The sequence below is a fragment of the Erythranthe guttata genome, chromosome 7 (genome assembly GCF_056151865.1).
Source record: "Erythranthe guttata isolate IM_541 chromosome 7, IM_541, whole genome shotgun sequence".
NCBI classification, from domain to species: Eukaryota; Viridiplantae; Streptophyta; class Magnoliopsida; order Lamiales; family Phrymaceae; genus Erythranthe; species Erythranthe guttata.
Window position 1 is genome coordinate 14,982,561 of NC_142539.1, and position 12,227 is coordinate 14,994,787.

The 12,227-nt window shown below is 34.6% G+C and overlaps 3 protein-coding genes across 3 annotated transcripts; 2 read left to right on the forward strand and 1 right to left on the reverse strand.

Annotated features, from left to right (window-relative positions):
- Positions 1-5,215: 5,215 nt before the first annotated feature.
- Positions 5,216-6,903, forward strand: LOC105961446 (pelargonidin 3-O-(6-caffeoylglucoside) 5-O-(6-O-malonylglucoside) 4'''-malonyltransferase). Its single transcript, XM_012985678.2, has 2 exons — positions 5,216-6,645; positions 6,788-6,903. The coding sequence occupies exon 1, from the start codon at positions 5,284-5,286 to the stop codon at positions 6,613-6,615; it is 1,332 nt and encodes a 443-aa protein (XP_012841132.2). The 5' UTR covers positions 5,216-5,283; the 3' UTR covers positions 6,616-6,645; positions 6,788-6,903.
- A 606-nt stretch (positions 6,904-7,509) lies between these two features.
- LOC105961443 (vacuolar protein sorting-associated protein 20 homolog 1) lies at positions 7,510-10,375 on the forward strand. Its single transcript, XM_088821042.1, has 7 exons — positions 7,510-7,722; positions 7,811-8,026; positions 8,529-8,681; positions 8,793-8,945; positions 9,404-9,487; positions 9,803-9,959; positions 10,085-10,375. The coding sequence occupies exons 2-7, from the start codon at positions 7,925-7,927 to the stop codon at positions 10,108-10,110; spliced, it is 675 nt and encodes a 224-aa protein (XP_088677168.1). The 5' UTR covers positions 7,510-7,722; positions 7,811-7,924; the 3' UTR covers positions 10,111-10,375.
- A 172-nt stretch (positions 10,376-10,547) lies between these two features.
- Positions 10,548-11,950, reverse strand: LOC105961445 (pelargonidin 3-O-(6-caffeoylglucoside) 5-O-(6-O-malonylglucoside) 4'''-malonyltransferase). Its single transcript, XM_088820367.1, has 2 exons — positions 11,215-11,950; positions 10,548-11,159 (listed from the first exon to the last, which is right to left on the reverse strand). Exons 1-2 carry the CDS (start codon positions 11,934-11,936, stop codon positions 10,586-10,588), a joined length of 1,296 nt encoding a protein of 431 aa, XP_088676493.1. The 5' UTR covers positions 11,937-11,950; the 3' UTR covers positions 10,548-10,585.
- Between the last annotated feature and the right edge of the window lie 277 nt (positions 11,951-12,227).

Below are 12,227 nucleotides of genomic sequence, written 5' to 3' on the forward strand. Positions count from 1 at the left end.
ACAGCTTATCAACTCTAAAAACATCTTATCAGATGTAAGAGCTTATCAGCTGTTTAAAATAAGCTTAGCCAAACACCCTCTTAGCCAAACGGGCCATAGATATTCTATTTTTTATCAACAATTTATTATTGTAATTAAGCTAGATTTTTTACAAAAGATTCAATATTATTATTTGTATTATTATTATGATACATAAAACAATTTGCCCACAAAATTTATTAGTTTTGTTTCATGTTACGCAGATGTACTTCACTGGAGTGATGTACTTCACTGGAGTATATTATACTATACATGTGTATAAATCCATACCAATGAACACATATATATTATTATATATTTTTCTATATATATAAATCAAAGATGGAAAATAACTTGATTAAATTCACATGTTGTGGCATATATTAGACCAATTTATCACATTAATACATATAACAATACCAAAAACATACATAATCTCTTACAATAAACATACACACTATAGTATGTCATTCTCACCATGTATCATTCAGAAGAGGTATAAAGAAGAGAAAAAAAATCCCCGGGTACTTAGTTATTTGTCTATATTTTTTTGGGTATATTATCGCTTGTCTGATTTTTTATTTATTGTTTTTTTTTTTTTATATATACTTCTCTAGATGTTGAATATTAAGTACATCTATTTATCATGTCTATCATCTATTACACGTGGATTCCTACGAGCTCACTGTAAAAAAAAAATGACTATTGTATCATGATAATCAAATTATATAACTAAATAAAAAGTGATAATAGTAGTTTATTGTACTTATATATAAAAAAATATGTGCTTAATTTATGGTAAAGACTGATCTTGATTGTCACATATTTAAGAAGAATCACAAGTATATGAATGTCTTAGAAATGACAGATCGCGTTTATCTTGGATGACAATGTTTGGTTCTCTCATTTTCTTCTAACTCTCACCCAAAACATACAAGTTAAGCTTTAAAAAAAATCCCCAAAACATTTCAAAAGAGTCTATTTCCTTAAAACATAATTTGACTGTTAAAAACAACAAATTAAACTATGAAGATGAAAAACAGTGATTTAAGAATATTGCACAATTGCTTACATAAATAACACAAGTTCTATTATATATAATGAAAAAAGTTTAACTTGTCTCAAAACATAATTTAGACAAATTAAATATATATAATAATATATTTTTTCTGAATATATGTCAAGCATAATGCTAAAATAACAAATATGCAGTAAAATTATTACGACACGTGCAACGCACGTGCACCTGCCTAGTATATATATATATGCATGCACCCTAGAATACATGCAGTAAGTATATATATAGATACAATCCATTAATATTGATGAATATATCTCAGATACAAACACACAGTCAAATTCTTGAAAAAGTTTCTAACTATTTATTAATTCAATTTCATAATTATTTATTAATTCAATAGAAAACGTAATCAGATAAAACAGTAAACACATTGATACAGACAAAATTTACATGAACACGGTCAGTATTTATTAATTTACCTATTGCCTTAGTTGTTGTATCATAAGAATTGTGGAAACAGTAAATTATAATATAATATATATTAATTTACCTATTATCAACACTTTTTTTTACTTTTTCTTCTGCAGTAAAATTTTTTTTACTGATGAAGAATTCTTTTTCAGCCGCCCCTCTTCTCTCGTTAAGATATCTTCTCGTCTGGTTACATATATGTGTAGAATCTAAAACTCAGTCTACTATATTTGTGATTTTTGTTTTTTTTAAATTATTATTTTTATTATGGAAATTACTTAAATTTACTGCAACCCTATATTTAGGACCAGCAATTGAGCCGGGCCTAACCGAAGCCCAATGGTTCGGCCTAATTATATTTGCGTCGAGCCTATTTTTTAGTCAACTAAATTTTTCGCTTAGTTAGAGCCCGTTTGGCTAAGCTTATTTAAAACATCTTATAAGCTCCTACATCTGATACGATGTTTTAGGAGCTGATAAGCTGTTAGATCTTATTTTAAAAATTATTTTTTAAGGTGTTTGGATATGTAGCTTATAAGTTACTTTTTGTTTTTATAAGTTGTTCAGATGTTTGGAAATAAAAGGTCTGTTTATTGCTATAATGACAAAAAAATACATGACGCCAGTATAATTGTTAAACTTATTTGACTCAAATACTTTTGTTCCTAAAATATTATTATAATATTTACAAATTATTTTTTCAAATAATAATAATAATATAAAATTATATAATAATATAAAATAAAAGTTGTAAAAGAAATATAATTTTTTTTATAGATGAAAGAAATATAATTTATTATGGAGATAATAAGAATATTCGTGTATTTTTATATACATATAAAATATAAATAGAAAATAATTTTTTTTACAATTATTATGATAATTACGATAATTATATTTAACTAATTATTAATCTTGATTACAAGAATACGTTGTTTTGATAAAATATAAATATTATTAGTATTCATGTAATATAATAAAGTATTTGAGGGTAATTTTGTATTTTAAGTGTTTTAGTAAAGAAGCAAATAAGATCTTAAAGAAAAAAGGTGGGGTAGAGGTACTTTTTTAAAAACATCTTATAAGCTCCCTAACAGCTTATTTTTTGAAAAAATAAGATTTTTTGCAATTTTTTTACCAAACACCTTTTAACAACTTATAAGCTCCTAAACATCTTATAAGATGTTTTTAGGAGCTTATAAGCTTAGCCAAACAGGCTCTTAATCAAGTGTTTTCTATCTAGCTAGCCAGTTTTCGAAATCAATATGGTCGATTAAAATATTTCAAAGGTTGTCGCTATTTGGAATCTCAAAATTTTTAAGGGAAGGCCTAGGTATATGACCAAAAAATACACAAACATACTAAGAGAAAGACATAAAATTACTAATAAAGCCCTTATCACAACATATTCTAATTTCACTATATTTCCCCTAATTTCCTCAGCGCAACACCACAAAATCACAAAAAGAAAAAAGAAAAAAATTATGAGCATAAATAACGGGAGAACGAAAAGAAAGAGAGAGGGTGAAGGAAGAATCACCGCCTCCCATCCGCCGCCGATGAAACCCGTTGCGCACCACAACTGCTTGACCGCCGTCGCGATACCTTTGTTGTCCAACTTCCGCGCAACCGTTGGAGCTGAAAGAGGAGGAGAAGAAGGAGGAAGAAGAAGATGGAGTGGAAGATGAAGAAGAAGAAAAGGACAAAATTGACATGTACATTTTGATTTTTTGACAAAAAGTCGACATCTAGATGTTGATGTCGATTTTTTTTTGTCAAAAAATAGTATCTAGATGACAAAAATCAACATTTATTATGTTAAATTTTGAGTGTGCGAACCTTTTTTTTTACAGATTAACAAATCGATCACCTAACTATAATTGAGGAACATTTATTGCGCCTTAGCTGATTATTAAATAATTTTAAATAAATATGAATTTCTTAGTAAAATAAAATAAACCAACCACATTACAAAGTTCACATAGGACCCCAAAAATTGTTAGAATAATGTATCTTGGTTTCAGAAAAAACACATTAAGGCCCCGTTTGGTTGGGGAGATTATTCATGATTAATTAAATAGTTGGACTTTGTTGGATGTTTGGTATTCCCAATAACTTGCCAGGTCGACCCGCAAATATTATGTTATCATGACTTATCTTGCCTTTTAAGCATATTTTTTATTGGACCTTCCAATGTCCAATAAAACAATTGGGTTTTATTAGATTATTTAATGTTATCTTGGCTAATCTTATCTTGGCAACCAAACGAGGCCTAAAAATATTAAATAAGCATGATTATTTAACGATGCCATAAGAAAGAGTTAAGACTTGGAGTTTAAAGATGTGATAAGGGAGAATTAATACTCACAAGTTAAATTAATAAAATTAAAACAAGAAGAAAAAAAATGCATTTAATGCAGAACCGTAAATTAGATAACATAGAACAAAAATATTTAAAAAAAACGACAATTATTATGAAACACGTGAAATAGTAAAACCCGCACTGCAAATAAAATGATAAATAATAAATTAGAGCATTTATCACAAATAAAAGGTTGGGAGTTTTTTTTTTTTTTTTTTTTTTTTTTACCCTAAAATTAAAGATTTTTTTAATGGCAAAAGTCTAAGTTACAGGTCCAGACTTTTTTCAAAGCAGCCGTGAAAGAATTATAAAGAATGGCATTTCGACATGTGAATTAAAAGAGGAAAAAAAAACATGGCATTTGACTTGATGGTTGTTGGTCAACTTTGGCAAGAAAATCTGTAAATAAAATAGTTAAAATACTGAGTCATCTTTCTTTTTCCTTTTCTTTTTTATATCCAACTAATTTAAGATGACGGTTTTTGGTCAACACTGGCGACAAATTTTAATAATAAAAAGGACAAAACGCACTTTCGTCCCTAGAAATTTTAAGTTTTCGCACTTGCCCCCTACAAATTAATAAAATAGTCTATCACCCTTCAAAATTTTATTGCAGTTGCAATTTATTACGAATCACAATTTTCGGCGTATTTTTTATCCGAATTGCCATTTATCCGTCCACTTCAAGGGCATTTGAGTCATTTGATTATTCCTATCTAAATCCTAATATTCTTATCTTTTCTAATACACGAAAAATACAACCCATTTCACTAATTTCAGAAAGAAAAAAAACATAATTTTTTTTCTCCCAAAATTACGAGAATCTTCAATTTTTTCTTCAGTTAGCCGCTATCATGGTAATCCGTCTCTGGGATGACACTAATACCCTTTAAGTGGACGTACAGATGCATTGCAATTCGGGTGAAATTTAAGCCAAAAATTGTAATTTGGGGCAAAATACAACATAAACAAAAATTTGAGGGGGGGGGGGGAATGTCCTTTTTGAATTTGTAGGGGAGAAAATGAAACAATTAAAAATCTATATGGATTGAAGTGCATTTTATCCTAAAAAACAAAAAAAAAAAATATAGTTAAAAATTGCTCGGCCATAATTTATGTGTGAACACTACCCCATTCCCCCACTAGTTATCAGATTATCCGCATTTCGATAAAAGAACAAACAATACTAATAAAAAAATAGATATAAAAAAAGAAAAAGGATCTTTACAGCAAATGAATTATGCAATGATTCTTTTTAAAAAAAAATGGATTATGCTACACCAACTACAAATACCTGCAAAATTACCATTTTAACCCTCATTAAAAACTTCATCTATAAAATCATACACATGTATCCCTCACTACAATCATCACACAAAATATTCCAATTTCCTTCTTACTTTCAAGAATCATGAAAATCAACGTGATTAGCAAAACCTTGATCAAACCAATCACCCCAACACCACAAAACCTTAGAAAGCATGATCTATCTTTCATAGATATGCTTATCCCAATTCCATTAAACTTGGGCATGGTTCTCTTCTACGATCCGTCACCATCATCGGATTCCGATTCGATACGATCAAGAATCCGTCACTTGCAACAATCGTTATCCGAAATCTTACCCCAGTTCTACCCTCTCGCCGGAAGATACATCAAGAAAGACCTATGTATCGATTGCAGTGACCAAGGCGCCGAGTTCATCGAAGCGGAACCTGCCGACGAAGATGCCGATTTCAACGATTTTGTATCGAAAAGGGAATCCGGTGAGCTGAATGATCTCCTTCATAGTAAATTCTACCAAGTCGACGAATTACCGACGGACCCGCTTTTGTCCGTTCAGGTGACGAAATTCAAGTGCGGCGGGCTTGTAATAAGCGTCAGCGTTTCTCATAGAATCTACGATGCTTGTTCCGTAGGTACATTCATTGCCGCGTGGGCGAATGCCACCAATCCGGGCGGGGCCCACAAATTTGAAATCCACCCAAGTTTTGAGTCCCCGACATTGTTTCCGCGCAGGAACCAACCCTACGGGCCTGAGTCCGGGCCACCAGAGAACGGCCCGGACCATCCTAAGCTTATTGTGAAGAAGTTTTCGTTCGACAAGGATGCGATAAAGACCCTGAAATCGAATATAGTAAGCAAGAACTCGATGAATATCTCCAGAGTGCGTGTCGTGTCCGCGATTATAGCCAAGGCTCTCATCGGTATGGACCGGGCCAAAAACGGGCTATCGAGGCCTTGCATGTTTATTCAAGCGGTGAATTTCCGTGGGAGGACGGTCCCGCCTCTACCAAAGGACTCGTGTGGAAATATGTTGGTGTTGTCGCCCTCGCGTTGCATGTCTGAGGACGAAACCGACAGTTGTGGGGTCCAAGAGTTGGTTGATGTTCTCGGCGATGGTCTGGAAAAGACCATCGCGGATTGTGCGGAGATGTTTTCTCCTAGTGGGGATGCGCACGCTATTATCATGGACCCTCTGATAAGCTCGATCCAGAAAACGTGGGGGACCGAGGTGAATTTTGTGGTGTTTAGCGATTGGAGTAAGTTCGGGTTCTACCAAAAAGCGGATTTTGGGTGGGGCAAACCCGTCGGGGCGGGAATCGGGGCGACGCCCGGGGAGAAGATGATAGTGATGATGGATAGCAAAGAGGGTGATGGGATCGAGGCGTGGGTGCATTTGAATAGCGATGACATGGCTTGCTTCGAGCAAGACCAGGATATTAAATTACTTACGACGTAATTTATAAAATGTTCGAATGATTCATGCGTAGTTTGATTTTTTTTTTTTTTTTTGATTAAATTCAAATCCATTAGAAGGGGAAGTAGGGGAGGGAGGGACTCGAACCCTAGACCATTACTCTATTGGTAAAGGCTAGGTACCAACTCTCCTAATGAGGGTTGGTTGTGCGTAGTTTGATTTGGGTGTGTGATGTTTTACATTTTTCACTATGTTGATTTTGAATTCATTTGTGATTTGTATAATGGTTGCAGTTGATGATATTTAATTTATTTGATTCTTTTGTTTTACATAGTAAACGTGTGTGATCTCATGATTATCAGATTAATTATAGGGCAAATTGCACATTGCCCCCAATAAATTTCTATTGTACACTTTACCCCTCATTTCTTTTAAAAGTGAATGCCCCCTTCAAAATATTATTATTGTTCCACGTTGCCTCAATATGATGGATCATTCCTTTGGAATTGATTATTTTGCAGGTTACCCCTTAAAAATACTTTTTTTTTGCACGTTGCCCCTATAAAATGTTATCTTTGTTGCACAATGCCCTCCAAAAATTGGCACAACCCCAAAAGCCAATTTTAGGAGGGCATTGTGCAACAAAAATAACATTTTAATTGAGCAGCGTGCAAAAAAATTGTGTATTTAAGGGGCAATGTGGAACAAAAATACTCAATTCCGAAGAATAGCCCATTGGCCTTTTGTTATCGGGGCAATGTTCAACAAGAATAACATTTTGAAGCAGAACATTCACTTTTAAAAATTGTGAGGGGGTAAAGTGCAAAAATTAGAAATATAGAGGAGGTGATGTGCAATTTTCTCTTATATTTTAAAATTTAAGATATTGAGGCATAGGAAGCAAATAATTATCGAGGGGGTAAAAGTTACAAAAATATACTTTAGAGGAGTTGGTGCCACATAAAAACATAATTTAGGGGTGCAAACTCTATTTTATCATTTATAGAATAAGGAGACATTTGCAAACAAGGAACTTTTCTGATATTCGCCCAAACAAATTAGTGGACTAATTCAAAAGATTTCTCAAAACAAATCGCCGGCGCCGGCGACCGAGACAGCCAAGGTGAACGGCGACAGACGCGATTTCAGGTAAGGTTTTTTGTTTTTAATTCTATAGGATTTTGGGATTTTTAGAGAATTAGGGTTTCCTTCTGAAATGCCGTTCCTAATTTTTCAGAAATTAATCGCAACGGCACGAATCCGTTTTCTGACAAGTGTCTCCGCCGGAAAACGTATCGGAAAACACGGAAAGTTTTCAGAATCAATTGGGGGAGAAGAGAGCTGAGAAACAATGGGGAACGTTTTTGCGAAGAAACCGAAGATCACGGAAGTGGATAAAGCGATCCTTTCCCTCAAAACCCAACGGCGTAAGCTTGGTCAATATCAGCAGCAGGTAAATTATTTTCTCAAATCAGTTATACTTCCTTAATTGTAATTATTGTGTTTATTTCGAATTCTCGATTTCGATTTATCGTCTTGTGAAGTTTGACTCGTTGCGTTGCTCTGCGAAATCGTGATATTAATTGTGCGATGAATCGGTTAACAGAAAACTACGACATTACTTTTTAAGTACTGCAAATCTGTTCGTGCCGGCATCTATTAGTGGGTTCGTAATGTTTCGATAATCACGAATGGCCATAACACGGAAAGTCGTGACTATATGACCTTGAGCGATTTTTTAATGTTCTTGATGAAATCGAATCGGTTATATGATTAATTCATAATCACTTGCATAACAGAGTTGGCGTTTTTCTTCGTACGTCTTGAAAAATATTGGATATTTTTGTAGGAGGTTCGATTTGATGTCGATTTACAGTACTTGTTGAACATTGTTTTTCATGCATTTCCGGCTCTACCAAATGTGTTAATCTTTTTTCGTCTTGTACTGTTTTCAGCTGGAGGTTGTCATTGAAGCTGAAAAGCAAGCTGCAAAAGATTTGCTTCGTGAAAAGAGGAAAGATAGGGCTTTGTTAGCTTTGAAGAAGAAGAAGCTTCAAGAAGACCTATTGAAGCAAGTCGATGGTTGGCTTATCAACGTAGAGCAGCAAGTACGTTTTCTTTCGAGAAAGCTTTTTTCATATATATATATATATATATATATATATATATATATATATATATGTAAGAGATCATATAGTTGAGATTTTGGCTTGCTTCAGTTGGCAGATGTTGAACTTGCGAGCAAGCAAAAGGCGGTATTTGAGAGTTTGAAGACGGGAAATAAAGCAGTTAAAGCCATACAAAATGAGATAAACCTCGAAGATGTTCAAAAGCTGATGGATGATACTGCTGAGGCAAAAGCTTATCAAGATGTGAGTTTCGAATTTCGATTTTATTCATTCTTGATTTTTATTTCATTTTTTTATTTTTTGCTCCAAATTCTACGTTTTATCTCTCTTGTTCTTTTGAACTGACAGTACATTTCAAACCCAATAAAGTATCTATGAATATGAAAATATGAAAATCCTATCGTTTCTTGAAGTTCATTGTTTCCATTAATGTGATATATAACACGAGGAACACAATCTTTTCTATTTACAGTAGAATGTCGATAAATTAATAACCTCGCTTTTATAATAGTTTATTCTGGTCCACACTCGGTAAAAGCCTACTAAATTATTAGTTCGATAATTTGATATCTCGCTAAATTAATAGAATTTTGCTAGTCCTGACTCTATTAGGTTTAACTGTAGGTCGTTTTCCTCTAGTTCATACTTCTTTACATGCTCTTTCGATTTTCTGTCTTCTGACATAGTCTTTTTTCTATCAGGAAATCAATGCTATTTTGGGAGAGAAGCTATCAGCTGAAGATGAAGAGGAAGTTTTAGCAGAATTCGAGAATCTCGAGACCGAGGTCTGTTTTTTTCTTTAATGCCATTATTATTTGCATAGCTGCTTCATGTTTCTTGTTCGGGATTTCGATAGAAAATATGATATTGTTCAATTTGCTAAGCTTCCCATGAATAATAGTTTTCGTGTGAGCATTACATGCATTAAAATATTACATATGCAGTCTCATGCTCTGAAATTCTCATGTCAGTTTCCATTCGTTTTACGATTATTTGGTAAGATTATGAAGTCTCCAGATAATCGAACGAAATCTCTCTCTTTCTCTCTATACTTGATGTAACATGAGATATAAAGTAAATGGTACTTTGATGCTGTACAGATGAACCTTCTAGATATGCCAAAAGTTCCATCTGCAGCGCCATCTACAGAAGAACAAGACGAGGAGAAGCTGGATCTTCCTGATGTTCCGACCAAAGCACCGACCATCCCAGAGCCCGATTCTTCGCCTGAAATTGAAATTTCCGAACGTAGAAAAGGTCTCTCTCTCTCTCTCTCTCTCTCTCTCTCTCTCTCTCTCTCTCTCTCTCTCTCTCTCTCACACACACACACACACACACACACACACACTCATTTGGTTAATTTTTCAAAAATTTGAGTGCAGTTATGGAGGAGCCAGTACTTGCTTGATCTGGACATCATTCAAATTATGCGTAATCGAGGATCGATACACGGGATGGCCTCCGTCCCACCACCATTACCCACTGTAATTTTATTTTAAAATATCGTTTTCTCATATTTAGTATATTCCATGTTATTTTGCTCTGTCAAAGTTTCCAGATGACAAATGTTTCTTCTTCAGTGTTCTGTAAATTAGTTTTCGTTTTTCTTGATGCAATTTCGTAAATCACGATAAACAAATTCTTTTTTCATATAAGAGTTTTATATTCTAAAATCAAGGCTATTAAATAACTTTGATAACTGGTGTGCATCATCCTTAAAAGACATTTTAATAAGAAACGAAATGAGTACATAATAAAAGCATGAACTTGAGATCGGTCCAACCTCCCGAACGATACTAACCGTTCTTCGGAAGAATCCCAGTTCTATGTGTGTTTTATTGTAAAGAAAAGAAAAAAAAAAGACCCATAATATTATTATAACTTTAGGTTGCAAGTAATTTGATATCCTGGTCTTGCTCGAAGTACGCCATGTCATTGGAATTCAAATGCACCCACGCCTCGATTCCGTCACCCTCTTTGTTACTCACAAGTCTTACGGCGTTCGTTGCCAGCACTGCTCCGATCCCTACCCCAACAGGCTTCCCCCAACCGAAATCAACGTCGTACAATCCAAACTTACTCCAATCGGTAAAGTACATAACATTCACCTCACCGGTCGATTTTTTCACCATAATGTTGGCCGAAATTTCCTTGATTGTACTATGTAGTTTCGCACTTTGAGAAAGTACCTCGGCAATATCAGCCAATGTCTTTATGACAGAATCGCCCATATTATCCACTAGTTCTTGAACCCCGATTATGTTCTCACGAGTTTCGGAAAATTGAGCAACTGACATTAACGCAAAATTCCCACAAAAATACTTGTGCATCGGTGGGGTTGTTCTCCCCCGCATGTTGACCGCTTGACAAATGAGGTAAGTTCTTGATTTTCCTCCGTGTTTGGCCCGATCCACCCCCATTAGGGCCTTGGCTAAAACTGCAGACACCACACGCACCCTCGAGTTTCAATCTCGCGCTTGGCCTTTGAATTAGTTTCAATCTCGTGTTTGGCCTTTGAATTAGTTTCAATCTCGCGCTTGTTATTGCATCCTTGTTAAACGTGAACCTCTTCACAATAGGGCTAGGGCGATATGAGCGAGTCACCGACGGCCCGGGTCTAGGCCCGTAGCCCGGAAACAAGGCCGCCAAATCAAAACTCGGGCAAATCTCGATTCCGCCACCTGGATTTGGATGATTTTTGTTGGTGGCGGTTGACCAGGCGTCCACGAACATTCCAAAAGAATATCCATCGAAGATTCTGTGAGCAACGCTGACGCCAATTGCAAGCCCCCCGCACTTAAATTCCGTCACCTGAATAGACAGGAGTGGATCCGTCGGTAATTCGTCAACTTGGTGTGGTGTACGTGATAGGAGATTATTCAGATCCTCCATTTCCATTTTCGAGACGAGGTCGTTGAAATCCACGTCATCATCAACAACTTGTGCTTCAACAAACTCTACGCCTTGATCACTGCAGTCGACGAAGCCATCATTCTTTATGTATCTTCCGGCAAGAGGGTAGAATTTCGGTAGGATTTCGGACAATGATTCTGCCAGCTGTAACACATTTTGCTGTTTTCGATTATTCGAAAATATTGGATAGTAAAACAAAACGGTTCTTGTATTCACCGGTGGCAAATGCTCGTCTAGGAAAGAAATTTTGTACTTGTTAAGGTTTTGAGGAGTTGGGGTGCTTGGTTTTATCAATTTCCTGCTAACTATTTTGATTTTCATGCTTATACATAGATGAATATATGTTAGATCATACATACATCTCCTTTTATACTTTTCAAAGTTATTATGTGTATTATTATATCAATGCCCAACTCTAACTATGTACTTTTCAAATAGAGTTAGTTCTACTTAATTAAGCACATGTTTCAATGCTCGAACTCTATATATGTACTTTTCAAATAGACTTGGTTAAAGATTAGGCAAGTCGAATTAATTGTTTTGAATTTCCCTCAAAAAATTTAAGGGTGAATTACAGCCACTCTGAGGTAAGGTCAAATTACGAAAAAAAAA